Here is a 19,163-nt window from a genome sequence, read left to right as displayed (position 1 = left end):
GATAATTGGACACCTAATAAGATACGACGAATTTATTAAAATAATCATAGAAGCAATGTTAGAAGGAAAGAGAGGAAGGGGAAGACCAAGAAGAGCTTACGTGGAACAGATTAAAGAAAAGGTTAACGTCGTGCCTTATAGGGAAGTCAAGGAATTGACCTTTGATAGACTGGAATGGAAAATGCTACACCGACAAGAGCGTGGCTCTTAAATTGATGATGATGAAATAGAATCAATAAATGTAAATAGACTATATACGTCCCACTGCTGAGCGTAGGCCCGCCCTCACTCCACTGGAGCATGTATGCCCACTGGAGCATGTATGCTCCATTCTGGTAAATATAAAAAAATAATTGTGTATGTGTGTGTAATAAAGTTTCTTATTGTCTGCAGTATACGTGTTCCTGGGCGAGCACATAGCGCTGGTGGACTTCGTGAGCGTGCTGCAGCGGCGAGGACTGCTCAAGGATGGCCAGTACGCGGTGGTCGCGGTGGACGACGAGATATACGACCCTAGCTCCGCGGATATCACTCATGCTGGTATGATTCTTCTTTTTTTAGTTTTATTTAAACTTTATTTGATAAGGTTTATGTTTACTCATGCATTGCGATTACGTGTAGTAGCGTTGTTCTTCTCTTTATCATATTTAACGTTCTAACGGCCTAGCCTAGGTTCCCAAAATGCCTACTTCCTAACTCGTTTAATATTCTTTTTATAAACAAACTGACGCGCTGAGCACTCCTCGCGAGTAGGGCTAACGTAAGACATGTAGCCCGCGCACGAACAGATCTTCATTAAAACTATTATTATACTAGAAAACCCATCCAGCTCGATGCGTCAAGATCACGGGCTGGCTTTCTATTGTGTAGGTTGTGAGGTGAATTACAGAACCTCATCAAACCTGATGTCAGGGTTATTACTGAGCCGCCAAAGGCCCTTGACATGGCTCATGTAACGACTACTTACTTACATCAGTAAGTAGCAACCGGGACCAACGGCTTAACGTGCCTTCCGAAGCACAATTTTTGGACAATCTGGTGATCAGCCTGTAATGTCCTAACCAAACTGGGGATTCCAAACCGGGACCTCCGGATCGTGAGCACAACGCTCAACCACTGAACCACGGAGGTCCTAGTCCGAACATTCCATTCCTATTCAAAGTGATTAATATATTTAGTAAATCTCGTATTGTTCGATTTTATACACGTGCACTAATCTCGGATCTTAAATAGATACAAACCTACAGAGCTGTAATTCCAATTCCACCGATCCTTTGTATTGGAATTGGAATCGAAAGCCGTTAACGAATAATTACTAAGCTTACTAGGAAACTTGTTTCTTGGAGCTAACTATCGAATTAAGGTACCACTGCCACACCCTATATCGCTTAGGTATGCTTAGTGCCACTTCAGTGGTACAGTCATGAGCAATATAATGTACCCACTTTAGGACTTTGTCGCACTAACATATTTGACATTTAGTGAGACTTACAGTGCAATTTGTCAAATAAGTTAATGTGACATGGTACCAAAGTGTAGACATATTAATGCTCGTGACCGTACAGTAGGTGACCATGGCTTATTTGAAAGATAACTGTCCTTTAACTTTTTAAATTAAAAATGTCATCGAAACAATGGAATCCCTACTACTTAATATAATAAATGAAAATGTTACTCTGTCCGTCTGTTACGCTTTCATGCCATAACTACTGGACCGATTTTGATGAAATTTGGTACAGAGATAGATTAGACTTTGGGAAAGAACATAGGATAGTTTTTTTTTAAAGTATGTAGAGGTAGAATAAAGGTGCCGCGCGCGATAACCGATATCGTTAGTTATTTACATTTCGTTATTGGTAAATAAAAAAACAAAAATATGGTGAACAAGAAAAAAAAAGGAACGCCTTCAGCTGTTTATACTAAAAAACTCGTAGAGAACAATTTATGCAACGGAAAGCTTACCTTTGGATTAACATGTTCACAGGATTTGAAGTGTATCAGATATGACGTGTTGTAACTGTTCAATGAATACGTATAGAAATAGAATATTGGCAATGTTCTTAGAATGCATATAGGTATGTACATAAATTTACTCTCGTAGTCACCACGTTTCGTCTCGTCGTCGTCTCGTGGTAGCCACTGGGCTACCACGGTTCACCATTACGTAAAGACTGACCTCAAAGTCACTTTGAGGTCGCAGGTTCGAACCCAGCACAGGCCTAAACTAATAATTATCAAATTTGTTTTCTAATTCATGTTTGGATCATAAATGATTAGGTATCACGTGCTCAGCGGTGAAGGAAAAACATCGTGAGGAAACCCGCATTCCCGAGAAATGCATTTTCGGAGGTATGCGACCTAACCTGTATTGGGATGGTTTCCCTTCATGGTTTGGAAGGTCAGACAGGCAGTAGCTTCTGTAAAAACCAGACCTATGGTTTTTGTGGTCAGGTTGGTTAGGGTGTCGGCCATATAGCCGAGTGGGTTAGGTTACTTGTGACCATCGAGGCCCGAAGGGCCGAGAGGCGGCGGTGAAGATTTGTTTCGATATGACAGCAGTCACGGGTGCGAGCGAAGCGAGCACGGAAATTCGCGGCACCCCGACACTGTAGATATAGGCTCGCTTTGCTCGCCCCCTGCCATACAGCCGAGTGGGTTAGGTTACTTGTGACCATCGAGGCCCGAAGGGCCGAGAGGTGGCGGTGAAGACCTTTAAAGGTCACTGACTTTGAAGGTTTACTACACAAAGTTGATATAATGCGAATATTTTTGATTTTGGATAAGTGACCTTGACCTTTAAGGTCAATGATCTTGGTGACCTTGACCTTTGAGGTCACTGAAATCGAAAGTTTACTGCATAAAGTTGATATTATGGTAATATTTCTGATTTTGGATAAGTGACCTTGACCTTTAAGGTCAATGACCTTGACCTTTGATGTGTCTGACCTACACTATATTTGTGAAGAATAAGGGAATAAGGTCATGACCTTGACTTTAAGGTCAGTGACCTCCCAAGGTCATCTAAGGTCACCCGTGGTTTCCCCCCACCCTAATACTCCCACATCCCCCCGGATCCCGAATGTTACTTTTGGCGATTTTTGTTAAAAAAATTCTAAGTCCTAATTTTGTATGGAACCCTTTTTGCGACACCCCGACCGTCAGGTTAGGTAAGCGGATCCTGTGAATAACGGGTTAATGCTAGAGAGATGATGAGTCTCTATGTAACTGGGTGGGCAGAGCCAATTGAGCCATTCCTGACTCTGATATTTTTCCTAAGATTCTTCCCTCGAGTAGTTTGGTCATCGATCTCATAGTCAATGACAGACCTCATCAACCGTGGTGTCAGGGATAATGTTGAAAAGCCCCTGCAAGGCTTATCTAACAACCACGTACTTACGTAAGTAGGAAGTGACCGGGACCAACGGCTTAAAGTTCTTTCCTAAGCACAAATCGACCATAATCGACCGTTCGATCAGACTGTAATACAATGGATTATAATCATGAATCATCATCATCATCTTACTAGCCTTATGCCGATTTTCACAGGGTCCGCTTACCTAACCTGAAGATTTGACAGGTCAGGGTTTTTTCAGAAGCGACTGCTTATTTGACCTTCGAAGAGAAAACCAGCCTAATACAGGTAAGGGTTTCCTCACGTTTTTTTTCCTGCACCGCTGAACACGTGATAATAATTATGATTCAAACACGATTTCGAAAAACGACTTCGAAAATTAAGCAAAATTAAAAATTTTGAAAAAAACCCACGACGGTAAAAATCTCATCGAAAAAGAATAAAATAACTCAAAACCCCCGACTTAACCCAATTATTATGTAACGAAATATTATAATAGACTAAAAATACTTTCTAAAAAAGAGTTGATATCTCGAGACATCGGTAATAGATATACATACTTAAGTACCTAAACAATGAATATGGATGTTTACAGTTTTTTCCTAACGTGTCTGTTTCTCAAAGATATACTTAAATGTAGCGATAATAATATTACCATAATACATAACCGAGGATATTCCTCGGTTATGTATTATGGTACTTTTTTTCAGACTTTTTAGAGAACATATACGAATTATAATCTATATAATGTGTAGGTAAGATCTCGCAAAACAATAAGTGTGATTCATCCTACCACATAATATTAAGTCCCTTATTATATATTATACAGTTGCTTTCTGTTTAAAGTTACCTCTATAACACTCATCTGAGAACATGCACCAATCACCCACGAACTCATTCCTGAAATCCGCATTGAAATCGGACAATACGTTTTAATTTTAATAATATTGCAATATAAACGTTTCCCACTAATATAGCAGCGCCTCCTAGTGAGTTAATATCATAAGACTTATCTTAGACCATGCACCATTCAACTACGAACCCATTGCTGAAAACCGCATTGAAATTGGACAATTCGTTTTAATATTATTGCAATACTATTTTTCACTAATATTGTAGCACCCTCTAGTGAGTTAAAGACGTAATTTTTATTATTTGGGAACATGCAATAAGCTACCACGTACACATTGCCGAAAACAGAATTGTAATCGGACATTTCGTTTTGATTATATTGCAACATTGTTTTGCACTAATATTGTGGCGCCCCCTAGTGAGTTACAGCCATGACACCTGTCTAAGAACATGAACTCATCAAACACAATCCCGTTATTGAAAACCGCCTCAAAATCGGATCATTAGTTTAAAAGATAGGTGGTAACATTACTTTGAACAAACGCACCACAAACATCTCTCACCCTAAACGTATATACCTGCTCCGTTCCGTCGTGGGTAATAAATGATGAGTAATAAATGTAATTAAAATTATACTAACCGTAATTAACAACACTTTGCTTTACTTAATACATAACATACATAAACTGTCTATATACGTCCCACTGCTGGGCACAGGCCTCCCCTCAATCAACCGGAGGGGGTATGGAGCATACTCCACCACGCTGCTCCACTGCGGGTTGGTGGAGGTGTTTTTACGGCTAATAGCCGGGACCAACGGCTTAACGTGCCCTCCGAAGCACGGAATCATCTTACTTTTTCGGACAATCAGGTGATTCAAGCCTGAAAAGTCCTTACCAAACAAAGGACAGTCTCACAAAGTGATTTCGACAATGTCCCCATCGGGAATCGAACCCGGACCACCAGATCGTGAGCCTAACGCTCTAACCACTAGACCACGGAGGCTGTTTACTTAATACTACCTGATTATTGAGTGATGGGTTCAACTTTATGAATTAAATGAGGATTAATTGGATGAATTTGATTCACTTGACCACACAATCCACGTGCCACTTATAGTCGATCTTGATTTTTCTTTAATCTTCGCCAATCACTTCGTATTAATTTATCTACAATTTATTGATTGTGATCTTCTCTGAAATCTGGCTCGAAGGACCATGAATATGCCTGATATGCCTTTTTACTGATTTTTAAGGGATTTAAGTAGCAATGAAACAGCACCGTGTTCGACGTAATTACGTGTAATCAATGGAACCGAAAAAAAAAAACGCCAGTCAAAAACAATTAACTAATAAAAACTATTGCAAATAAATTGCTATTATAAATTGAAGAGGCGTTTCGGATAATATTTATTCTAAACACTAATATTGTGGCGCCCCCTAGTGAGTTACAGACATGAAACCTGTCTAATAATATGAACTCATCAAACACACACCCGTTATTGAAAACCGCATCAAAATCGGATTATTAGTTTAGAAGATAATTAGTAAAATTTCTTTGCACAAACGCACACACAAACATCTCTCACCCTAAACGCATATACCTGCTCCGTTCCGTCGTGGGTAAAAATAGGTTTAGGCACTTGCTGGATTTAAACCTGCGACCTTACATTGAGAGTCAAGGCAGAAAATAAATTTAGAATTAGTTATATCAATGTTTTTTTCGTGGCTTATTTCAGCACAAGTGAAAATTAAAATAAATGCGTAATGTATGCGTATGTGGATTTCATATGCTTTCCCTTTTTTATTTTTTTGAATATGAATGTTGGTAGGTACTGACGAAGCCCGTGGTGGATTTGCATCCTGTTTTTTATCTTATTGAAATATATTTAATGTTTTATACAAATAAAAAAAAATGCGTAGCTATGATTATAGAAATATCGAAGTTTCTCATTCACCTTGCCACGTTGCCACCCACGCGGGACAAGATAATGATATATTTATCATGGCTGACAACTTCGTTAAAATTTAAATTTAAGCATTTTACTGCGTAGTAATTTATGCATTTAAGGCTACTACAGTCTCTGCGAAATTGAGTCGTGTCGAGATTTCGGTGACAAGTATTTTCCTTTTTTAGCAATGTTAACATGATATCTTTGACTTGCCTCTTACTTTTGAGGCCACAGGTTTGAATCTAGCACAGACCTAAACCAATGATTGTCGATTATGCTTTCGAATTCATGTTTGGATCATAAAATCACGTGATCAGAGGTGAAGGAAAACATCGTGAGGAATTTCCGAGAAGTGCATTTTCGGAGGTATGTGACCTAACCTGACCTAGATTGACGCAATTGCAAATAAATTGAAAAATCTTCTCCGACTAACATGGTCTTAACAGCCGTGTCTAAAAGGAAGCTTAAAAGCTTATATTTTCTCAATCTTAGTGCTTCAATGTAAGTGCTCAAATGTACATAGCGGCGATACGGGTACCGTCTTACCGCAAACGGGTCAATGCGAACTCGATAAAAATAAGTTTTTAAATTTTGTTTTAAGTATACGAGGGGACAGGCAAGGGGTGTTTGGTTTACACACCCACACTCCTAGCCAGCAGATATGTAATGTATACATAACGGCCTCCGTGGTCCAGAGGTTGCGCGTTCAGCTCACGATCAGAAATGAGAATAATTTATTCAACGTAATTATCATGGATATACTTGTTGAAGGTCAATGTCAATCCGGAGGCCGGGGTGCGAATCTCGGCGGAAAAAATCACAAAAATCGCTTTGTTCCCAACTTTGGATAGGGTCTGCCGGAGGTCCGTATTGTTCTATGGGTTAGGGCATGGCGTAGACTAATCACCTGATTGTCTGAATGTAGGATGATCCATGCTTCGGAGGATCGCTAAGCAGTCTGTCCCGGTAATAGTTACATGAACCACATGTCGAGGGGCTCTGACGGCTCAACAGTAACAAAGTAGACGAGGTCGTTGATCCCACAACCCACACAAGAAGAAAGTTATATTTATACTAATAATTGCTCGCACGTCATTTGATAATTATGAAATCCTCTCCCCAACGTTCTCAATATTGCCCGTGTTACGTCTGCAAATTTAATCAACGCTATCAAATTGAAAATGTCCTCTGAAAATTCTCGTTTTCAAAGTAAACAATCGTGAGCGGATCTGGCATAATTAATTACATAGTTTGTGGGTGTATCAATATGGGTATGGATTTTGTATATTGCCCTTCAATTCGATAATTAATTGTGAAAGAACAAAGACTGTTTACCAATAATCGCCTTCGGACTATCGCACGTTTTAGCACGATTTAATAGTAGAGTATGCACAGAGCTCTTTGTCAGTTCTTACAATTTCATTTTTTTTGTACAAATTTAGCGCTGTTAAACAGTCACAGAATAAAGAATTATTAGGTATAGAACAGCCCCCGTGTTCTAGTGGTTAGAGCGTTAGGCTCACGATGTGGAGGTCCGGGTTCGATTCCCGATGGGAACATTGTCGAAATCACTTTGTGAGACTGTCCTTTGTTTGGTAAGGACTTTTCAGGCTTGAATCACCTGATTGTCCGAAAAAGTAAGATGCTTCCGTGCTTCGGAGGGCATGTTAAGCAGTTGGTCCCGGCTATTAGCCGTAAAAACACCTCCACCCCTTCCGGTTGATTGAGGGGAGGCCTGTGCCCAGCAGTGGGACGTATATAGGCTGTTTATATTATGTTATGTAGGAATAGAACGGTAACTCTCTACTCCGCACCAATTACCACCTTACGGGCATTTAAAACAAAGTAGGTTGTTGGTAGGGCTGGCAGAGGAAGACCTAGAGACCTACCAACATTGACTAAATTGGAGATGTCCTTGGAAAGGTTCAGTAAGATCTACTCTGAACTGGCGTGCATATGAAACGATTTATGTGTAGGAAACAATATAAATATGTCAGGATTGAAGAAAATGGAATTCCATAGTCTCTGTCCAATTGTATTATATCTATGTGTTGTATGTAAAAATCAAGTGGTTCACGAGACTATCCCGTACACCACAAGAAACTTTCTTTTATAAGTACTGTGTATTGATATTTCCCTTGGGACAATTCTACGCAAAATAGAGACTTTTCTTTATCCCACTTTTTCATTACTTTGTGGACTATTTTGTGTTGTCTTCCTACACAATCATTATCGTGATTAAACTGTTTTTCAAACACATGTGACCTGCCAATTACTTTTATGGAATTCATGCAGCATTTTTAGTACCATATATAAACTTTTAGTATGTTTCTTCTTTCTTTTTATATTAATTTTTAGTACTATATTAATTTTTAGTACTATATATCAACGGTCCGTAGTCCAGTGGTTGAGCGTTCTGCTCACGATCCGGAGGTCCCGGGTTCGAATCCCGGTGGGTACAAATCACTTTGTGATCCCTAGTTTGGTTAGGACATTGCAGGCTTATCACCTGATTGTCCAGAAGTAAGTTGATCCGTGCTTCGGAAGGCACGTAAAGCCGTTGGTTCCGGTTACTACTTACTGACGTAAGTACGTAGTCGTTACATTAGTCACGTCATGGGCCTTTGGCGGCTCAATAATAACCCTGATTGGTGTCGGGGCAACTTCAACTCTAGCGGGTTGATGAGATTGGTCATCCACCTCACAACCCACACGATAGAAGAAGTATAAGAAGTGCTATATTGCAATTCTTGATGTATATTTAGTGGACGTTGTAAATTGTATTTTAAAGGCTACTATGGCCGTCTAGACCTTGACATGCTCATTTAATACATTCGTTTTATCCTTAATACTTCCTTTCCTTTTGTTCACTTTATAATAAGGACATATTCATTTTCCTACACACGTGGATGGAAATATTATGAAACAATTGGGTCGTGTACTAGGTTCAAGATAAATTATGATGTTCTGTTTACTAAATAAAGACTCATCTAAAACTAACGAAAAACATTTTCTTTTTTCTATTTAACTTATTTATGAATTTTAAATAAGAAAAACGTAATAATAAGTCCGACATTTTATCACGTTTTTCTATGACGTCACAGTGTGCTTTTTCATACAAATTCCATAGTAATTTCGTGTTTTTACGTTTAGTAAAAAGTAACTGATTTGACTAGTTGGAAACTAGCCTATTCCTTTGGAATGGACCGTAGGCGTAGCAGATCGAGTGCCTAACGTATTAACATACTTACTCGAATGATACTTGATCCCAAAAAAAACTTATTCTTGTAAAATGTTGCCAAGACGAGGTCTATTTATTTATTTATAAAGTACAGTCATATTAAATACATTAAAACATTTTTACATTTAGAATGTTACGGTATTGTGACTAATATATATGACACTTACGGCATACATAACTTATACAATTAAGGGTAAGTATCAATAGTAGTTGAGCTCGGTGGCGCAGCGGTAAACGCGCTCGGTCTGCGATTGTTGAAGTTAAGCAACTTTCGCAAAAAGCCGGTCATAGGATGGGTGACCACAAAAAAAGTTTTCATCTCGAGCTCCTCCGTGCTTCGGAAGGCACGTTAAGCCGTTGGTCCCGGCTGTATTAGCAGTCGTTAATAACCACCAATCCGCACTGGGCCCGCGTGACGGTTCAAGGCTCGATCTCCATATCCATCCATAGGGAAGACCCGTGCCCCAGCAGTGGGGACGTTAATGGGCTGATGATGATGATGATCAATAGTAGTAGTAGTAGGGGGTGGGTGAGATCATATCAATTGCGATGGCAAAAACTACCAAGATCTCGTGTAGAGTCAAGCTTTTCTCTCCGAGTACACGTCCTAACTTTACAAACCCTTTCACAAACTTGTCCGATTCGTAACTACTAAAACTATATAATTATAACAAAATGGCAACGAACAATCAATCAAAAAATTTGTTGCCCATAGTGATGGCGCGAAATAGTTTTTTTTTACCTTACGCTCATATGATAGCGAAATGGTTTTTAGCGAATTAATTAAATCTAAAGTATAATAACTATGCATTTGAAACTTTAAATATCTTTAATAAGTCTACTGTTGACAATATATCCTGAGAATTTGTTTTATCTGGTACTAGCTTTTGCCCGTGACTTCGTCCGCGTTGCGTGTTATAAAAGAGAGATCTTTGTGTGTGAGGGAGTTTAGATTTTTTCATACAAATGTTTTTTCCCGCTAACTCCCGTTTCCGTGGGAATTTTTGAAATATCCTGTTGCAACTAAGCTTTAAGTTAACTAAGGTACCTGCATGCCAAATTTCAAGCGTCTAACTTAAGCGGTTTAGATTTTTCATACAAAAGGATTTTCCCACTAATTCCCGTTCCCGTGGAAATTCCGGGAATTAATTTCTTAGCGCACCTCTACGGTATCTAAGCTACGTCCCTTCCAAATTTCAAGTGCCTACGTTTAGCCGTTTAGGCTGTGCGTTGATATGTCACTCAGTCAGTTTCTCCTTTTATATATTTAGATAATCCAAACCATAGTTATGAGGGTTAAAAAAATCGACGAAATGTTTCAAGAAAAGGTAGGTAGTGCCCTGCCCTTTCGCTTCGCTTTGCTCGTCTTGGCGGGGAAACTCCCGTGCCCCCAATTATGACTATAAAACCTTTTATACTGTAAATGGGAAAATAAAAGGTAGGTACGAAAGACTTTATTATTGTTAAGGTAAGATTTTTTTGCAACATGGAAACCTTGTCCAGATGCTTATCAGGTTCGGTTCAGGGAAATCAATCGTATCAGTTGTTCTCAGGGCGTTGACTGCGAGGATTTTAATTTGGAAGGCAAATATTGAGCTATTCGTATCGAATAGCAAACACTTCAGTTCCCCATTTAATTCCGACACCGGATCACCTTCCTTCACCGCAAAGCTACTACTACTTTCTACTGCTGCTACTTAAAGAATGTAATCTTCACATGAGCCAAGTCAGGGGCCTTTGGCGGCTCAATGATACCCCTGACACCAGGGTTGATGAAGTCTGCAATTCACCTCATAACCCACACGACAAGAAGAAGCGCAAAGCGCTTAAATTAGAATATAATATATTAGAATAGAATAACTTTATTCCCAAAACAGTGCAGTACAATAGTAAAGAAGATAACGATAAGTATACAAATCAAAAATACACTAGAATTAGAGTTGCGTATCTTAAGAATAATTCCTCTTACACAACGCCCTGAGCTGAGATTCGCGCCCACTTGTAACAACTTACCGTCTTTACAAGGCAACACTGTGTCGTGACATGACTGTGGCAAAATGATTACATATTACAACATCGAAACTTAAACCTATGCTTAAATTGTCTATGCTTAAAACGTCGAAACTCGAAATATCGCACGATTATAACATCGCAATCTAGAATATCCAAATATATATTTTTTATGGTAACGACGTCGGTGGATTTCGCTCGATATCTAATGTCGTATAGGTAACAAGATTGCCGTGATTTCTGCTGAGTGAAGCCCTTTTATTTCTAGACGTCCATTACCATGTCACTATGGTCCTGTGATTCACCCGATTGCTTCTCAAATGGAGAGCGCCGGTCCGACTGAGATATTAATATCTTTAGTGCAGTTTTCACTAACACAGTTGGCTGCGACCATTATATACGGCGATGCGGCTCGCCACCTATCACGTTGGTCTAACAGAATGCTCGGTGAGGTGTGGGTACTTAGTTCATCTTGCCTCCACCTTCCTCTTTGATTACCCTAATTGGGATATAGTCGTGAGCTTATGTTACGTTACTTCCACCACCACCTCATGATCATTTCGACAAACGTTATTTTTAGCTTATTATTATTTTGTGAAAATTTGAGGTTTTGTGTGTAGCGTCCTTTTATAATAAACAATTTCTATTATATTCTGCGGGGACACGTGTCTTATACAATACATATCGCCTGCTGGCGGCAGCCAAATTACTGAATAAAAAAGTACTTATATTCAATTTGTTTAAAAACTTCTAGGAGTGTGCGGAGGTTTTTCTTGCAACTACTATTCCTCTGCTATACAGGTTGAGAATTTGTAGCAGTAGGCGGATGAGACGTTCAACAAAAAATACACTTCTCATCAAAAAAATCGAAACACTTCCGTTTTCATTGTTTCTGTCCGAATTTAACACAAAAAAGAATTCATACGATGAAAAAAAATACATAAATGTATAGCTGGCAGTTTGGCCATTACAGTAATAAGCGAAAATTCTAAATTCAAAATTAGAATTTCATTTGTTTATCTTATAAACGAAATGAATCACTGTTTTGAGACAAATGTGTGTTTAGGGTTGGAGTACATTTAGCGTTTAAAAACTAAAAATTGGCGCCTATCCTTAAACTTTTTGTTTTTTATTTCAATACTGTGACTTTGGGAGGTCTGAAAAAAGGTTTTTTTTCTAAAACGTATGGATACTTCGCCCACAGAAGCCGCCCAAGTTGTGGCATTGCTGGATTCTGGCCTTAGTCAGCGTGTTGTGGCTGCAAGACTGCATCTAAGCCTGTCATCTGTTCATAGAGTCTATAAACGTTATCGGGAGACTGGTTTGTTCACGCGCCGTTCAGGATCTGGCAGGAATCGGGTCACTTCTGAGCGAGATGATCGATTTATTGTAACAACTTCTTTAAGAAATCGACGCCTTAACGCTTTTCAACTGCAGTAGCGGCTTCGTGTTGTACGAAGGGTGGCTGTAAGTGACTCTACAATTAGAAGAAGGTTGAAGAATCGTGGACTGGTACCGCATAAGCCAGCAAATGGGCCGAAATTAACTGCAGACCATCGAAGAGCGCGCCTTAACTTTGCACGTGAGCACCTAAATTGGTCATACCTACAGAACCGCCACCATAGCTGACCTTTTCTTCAATGCAGCATTGTGCATAGCGTTCTCCGTCTCTTCTGTAGACCTTGTTCCTTCCGTCGTTACCATACAGCATAATTTTACACTCATCAGAAAAGAGAACTTTGCTCCACTGTAGGTATGACCAATTTAGGTGCTCACGTGCAAAGTTAAGGCGCGCTCTTCGATGGTCTGCAGTTAATTTCGGCCCATTTGCTGGCTTATGCGGTACCAGTCCACGATCCTTCAACCTTCTTCTAATTGTAGAGTCACTTACAGCCACCCTTCGTACAACACGAAGCCGCTGCTGCAGTTGAAAAGCGTTAAGGCGTCGATTTCTTAAAGAAGTTGTTACAATAAATCGATCATCTCGCTCAGAAGTGACCCGATTCCTGCCAGATCCTGAACGGCGCGTGAACAAACCAGTCTCCCGATAACGTTTATAGACTCTATGAACAGATGACAGGCTTAGATGCAGTCTTGCAGCCACAACACGCTGACTAAGGCCAGAATCCAGCAATGCCACAACTTGGGCGGCTTCTGTGGGCGAAGTATCCATACGTTTTAGAAAAAAAACCTTTTTTCAGACGTCCCAAAGTCACAGTATTGAAATAAAAAACAAAAAGTTTAAGGATAGGCGCCAATTTTTAGTTTTTAAACGCTAAATGTACTCCAACCCTAAACACACATTTGTCTCAAAACAGTGATTCATTTCGTTTATAAGATAAACAAATGAAATTCTAATTTTGAATTTAGAATTTTCGCTTATTACTGTAATGGCCAAACTGCCAGCTATATATTTATGTATTTTTTTTCATCGTATGAATTCTTTTTTGTGTTAAATTCCGACAGAAACAATGAAAACGGAAGTGTTTCGATTTTTTTGATGAGAAGTGTATATTCATATAAAATACTAGCGGTCCGTACCGGATTCGCATGAATGGACATTTTATTTTCAAGAGTCAATTTTAGTATGGATCCCTGTTTTTTCTAGTAAAAAAAATGTAGCCCTTTTTATTCAGGGATAATGTAGCATTCTAAAGGTGAAAGAAGTTTTGAAATCGGTTCAGTAGTTAGCGAGTTTATTCGAATTGTGGCGTTGACAGTCACAGTGATGGCGATTCCCGCTACGGCGAGTCTCTTTACGTCAAGCAAGAGGTTTGACATCGCGTATGTCATTTGCATGTACAGTTCAAAGCACAATTTTAGGGTGGTATTAATAAACGAATCTCAGCTGAGGCTGCCCTCAAGATCAAGCTCAAGTCCCTGTTTTTATATGACAACTTTCACATTGACATGATCTTGAGGGCAGTCTCGAAGCTGAGATTAGTTTATTAATACCCCCCTAAATCACGCTACATACAATATTTCTTTTAAAAGCCTCCATGGTCTAGTGGTTAGAGCGTTAGGCTCACGATCTGGAGGTCCGGGTTCGATTCCCGATAGGGACATTGTCGAAATCACTTTGTGAGACTGTCCTTTGTTTGGTAAGGACTTTTTAGGCTTGATTGTCCGAAAAAGTAAGATGCTTCCGTGCTTCGGAGGGCACGTTAAGCCGTTGGTCCCGGCTATTAGCCGTAAAAACACCTCCACCAACCCGCAGTGGAGCAGCGTGGTGGAGTATACTCACACCTCCCTCCGGTTGATTGAGGGGAGGCATGTGCCCAGCAGTGGGACGTATGTAGGCTGTTTATGGTCATTATTTGTTTTTCGATACAAAGAAAAATACAAATCTCTCCTCTTTATACCTGTAATATTAGTATAGATAATGATTTAAAGTGTACCTATGTTCCCTAACGAATAAAGATATTTTTGATTTTGAGCTGAATTTGAGTCTGTCATTCAAGCTAAGCTTCGAATGTTTCATCCAAGTCTTACAGAGGATTTTGATTATGATAAATAGCGACTTTAGTCTTAACGATATAATTTTGTCAACAGATCACCTGGGCCAGAACAGTTCCAGTGACACCCTGGCCTTCCGAGCCGTGCTGAAGTTGACACCATCATTCCCCATAAACCCACAGTACACGTAAGCACCATCCTATTTTTTTTACGAGATATACAATATTATGTGACGTTAACGTCAGTCTATGGTAGTGGTATGTGGTGGTGGTGTAATTGGAGATATCCTTAGAAAAGGTTTAGTACGATCTACTCTGATCCGGCGTGCATGTATGAAGCGATTGATGAATGTGGAAGAAGCAAGAGAAGTGTGTCAGGATCGAAGTAAATAGAATTCTATAGTCTCTCCTTACCCTGGTGGGAAATAGGCGTGAGTTTATGTATGTATTGTAACGTCGGTCTATATAAGGTATATACATATATTTACCTCAGCGCTCGTGTTCGTTCGTCCACAACCCAGAAGACACCCGAAAATGTACAATTTTTTAGAGCGGGGCTGGTACAGGCTGGGTTTTCGTAATTTACTAGAATTAAGAACAATTATACTCGGTAACAAGTAAAATATTTATTGATATATGAAAACTGTTTCTTAGTTTCCAAGATTTGTGCCCGGTTAATGGCAATAGGCTCGCTCGATTATATGAGACTTGAACATAGCTGGCGAGTAGTGAGTGTAGTATTGCCTCTGCCTACCCCTTCGGGGATACAGGCGTGATGCTATGTATGTGGGAGGGAGATGGAAAATAAACACTGAACTGTCTTCATGACCCACTATATTATCTTAAAATGTTTTAACAGCAATTAGAGAAAATAAAAAAAGCTTTCAGAGACGCGCACCGCATCGCCCTCCATTCATCTTCTGTCCCTTTCATTCTCATACCTCTCGCTCTCCCACTTTGTTCAGCCGAATACGTCTTCACTCATATTGTCTTTTCTGTTTCACACGTATCTTGCATCTGTCTCTCTCTTACTCGTTCATCTTATATTATCTTACTCTTTTACTTACACTTTCACGTCCCACATGTATGTATTAAGAAAATATTCATTATTAATACTAGGGGGGGGGGGGGGGGGTTAAAAAGGCAATATCGAAGCAATTCATCTAAGAAACCAATATTGCAATTTGACATCTGCGCATATTAAATTAAGTGCTCAATGCAAACAAATGTCAAATAGCAACGTTGCTTTCTTAGATGAATTGCTTCGATGTGGCCATTTTAACCCCCGGATGTCATCTGCATTCATGTTGTTGGAGGCGCGACCGTAGTGGTGTGACCATGGTGTCCTAGTTAGATGGGTTCCTTACTGCGATCATAATACATTATTATGGTTTCCACCCTTAGTAATGAATCCTCATTCTTGAAATAGAATATAATTAGCAACAAAGAAATTACTCAAGGTCGGTATGAGTTACGGGTTGCCAAGTACCTTATCCAATCGATTCTAAGTAATACTATTTATAGGAACTGATTAATGTATGTCTGAAAAAGACTGTGAAATCAATACATTAGGGTTCTTACAGACGAACTGTAAGTTGTGAACGGCAGAGGCTACTTCAGCCGTCGCCACCTATCGACGGTTGCCGTCGACGCGTCGGCGGCAGCAGTCAATGCGTCGACGGCTACCGCCGACAGGTGGCGACGTTTGTAGTAGCGGCGTATTTCGTCCGCCATTTTGTCCTTCGACGGCAAATAGACCAAGAGTGCGCAAGCATCGCGCGTCCAAGAGTTGTCGCCTGTCTGCCGATGACAGATCGCCCGTGCCGCACAACTTGCAGTTCGTCTGTAAGAACCCTTGAGGTGCACATAGAGATAATCGCCGGTTGGTGTACCTTTAGATTAAAAAGTATTAAGGGACTGTGTTACCTTGCCAGTGACATTTTAACGAATACTATATAATAGGGTTCACTCTCGCAGAGGCTCAACGATACAGTACAGTAGGCAGGTTAAGCCGTTGGTCCCGGTTTCTACTTACTGGTGTAAGTACGTAGTCGTTATGAGCCATGTCGGGGGCCTTAATAACCCACGCACTAGCATTGCTGAGGTTGGTCATCCATCTTACAACCCACACGATAGAAGAATACATAACGTAATATTAACAGCCCACCACATAGCCATATATACATCCTACTGCTGGGCACAGGCCTCCCCTTAATCAATAGCAGGGGGTATGGAGCATACTCCACCACGATGCTCCACTTCGGGTTGGTGGAGGTGTTTTACGGCTAATAGCCGGGACCTACGGTTTAACGTACCCTCGAAAGTACAGAACCATTTTACTTTTTCGGTCATTCAGGTGTTTGAAGCCTGTAAGTCCTGGCCAAACAAAAGACAGTCTCACAAAGTGATTTCGACAATGTCCCCATCGGGAATCGAACCGAAATCAGAAAAAGAATAGGATAGTATTTTTAGTTGATATCTTTATTTTAATTTTACATAAATAATGGTTGCTACGCATACCTTGGACTGCGATGCGTACGAATGAGTCCATATTAAAAGAGCTCAAGATCACGACGCGGCTCTCCTCAATATTCCGGAATCGTGCCCTAAGCTTCTTCGGACATATTATGCGGTCTCCGACGCACAGTCTGGAGAAGCAGATCATCGTTGGGCAAATAGATGGCAAACGTGCGCGAGGAAGAGCGCCTACGAGGTTGCCTGACATCCTGAAGAAGACGGTGGGCGGCAGCATACAGAGGGCGCGGTCCACGTAGCATATAGCCGTACCGAGTGGAAAACCATAACCTGTGGTCGCGATCCTCAGCAGTGAGGGAACGACGAAGAAGAAAAACATAAATAATATAATTTCCATTCTTTGTGACGCAAAATAAAGCGTAGGTTTGTATAATGTATCCATGTGAAGAGAAAAACGATATTTAAACGACGGATAAACGAGGAATTAGGCTAATGCTTACGACGCATTTTCCTTGTCTGTTCGGTAATCCTAACTAATCCACGAGTAACGATTTTTATCAATCGCTATAATATGCGACGGCTGTTATGTAAATGATGACTATCCAAATAACAAAGATATTTTATTTTATTATTTTTTTTTTATTTAAGGAAAACCAACAGTTATAAAATACAGAAAGTAGACAAAAAACATAACAGTTGAAAACTAATTACAGGTTTCCACTGATAATCCTAAACTAGTAAATATGATATTAGAGATTATATATTATTCCGGAGGTTCCGGTTCGATTCCCGGTGGGTACATATCACAAAAATTACTTTGTGGTCCCCTTGTTTGGTAAGGACATTACCGGCTGATCACGAGATTGTCCGAAGATAAGATAAGATTCTTTATTTTCCATAAATGCAGTGTGATAGTCACGCTCTTGTCGATGTGTCATTTTCCATGCTATTTTTTTAAAGAAAAGTAGGGTAGTGGTTTCCCTCTTGCCTTCCGCCTTCTCTTTTCTACTTAACTTGTTCATGAATTTCTTTGTTAACAAAGAAAAATGTAGTGATGAGTGCGACATTGTCTTTTTTCCATGACGTCACAGGTTGCTTTTTCATACAAATTCCATAGTCATTTCGTGTTTTGACGTTTAGTAAAATGTAACAACTAGTCAAATAAAAGTAACTGATTTGACTAGTTGGAAACGGGCCTATTCATCTAAAAAAGCAATATTGCTATTAGACATTTGTTAAGACTGCGCACTTTCATTTTATCAAATTGCAATATTGCTTTTTAGATGAATAGCTGCGATGCGGCCTTTTTAACCCCACGACTGTTGGGTTGGCGCTTAGAAGCATATTGCTTTTAGTACTATCGTGGGCATCAGTTTATGCGAGTGTTTTTTTATACTATTGCAAGAACTTAGGCGCACCCATGTCAGTACCCTTTATGGATATAACGTGATGGACGTTAAAAGAAGTTAAAAGCATAACAAGGTTAATCTTTATTAGTGTAATGTTCGCTGAGAATGGACAAGATTAGGAATGAATATAACAGGAAGGCTGAAGGCCGGCCGGTAAGCCGGTTAGTGAGAAATTGAGGAGCAACAGGTTAGTATGGTATAGGCATGTAATGAGAAGGGAGGAAAGGCATATAACGAGGAAAGTTATGAGTATGAATGTGGATAGATAGAGATAGGGGATGACTCAAAAAACTGTTGATGGATTATGTAAAGAAGGATAATTATGTGTAAACGCGGCGATTCCGTTACGATTCGCGACGAAACGCGGCGGAATTATCGCTCGGTGGCGCAGCGGTAAACGCGCTCGGTCTGCGATTGT

At 39.9% G+C, this 19,163-nt stretch overlaps 1 protein-coding gene across 1 annotated transcript in view; it reads left to right on the top strand.

Annotated features, from left to right (window-relative positions):
* Positions 1-19,163, top strand: part of LOC126368851 (guanylate cyclase 32E-like) — a 182,808-nt gene that overhangs the window by 76,515 nt on the left and 87,130 nt on the right. Inside the window, exons 6-7 of the mRNA XM_050013027.1 lie at positions 394-540; positions 14,959-15,049. Of these exons, the coding sequence (XP_049868984.1) occupies positions 394-540; positions 14,959-15,049 (238 nt within the window). The remainder of the gene's footprint in view (positions 1-393; positions 541-14,958; positions 15,050-19,163) is intronic.

The sequence above is a fragment of the Pectinophora gossypiella genome, chromosome 8 (assembly GCF_024362695.1).
Source record: "Pectinophora gossypiella chromosome 8, ilPecGoss1.1, whole genome shotgun sequence".
Taxonomy (NCBI): Eukaryota; Metazoa; Arthropoda; class Insecta; order Lepidoptera; family Gelechiidae; genus Pectinophora; species Pectinophora gossypiella.
The sequence above is the reverse complement of the archived record's forward strand: the minus strand, read 5'-3'. Positions and strand labels throughout refer to the sequence as shown.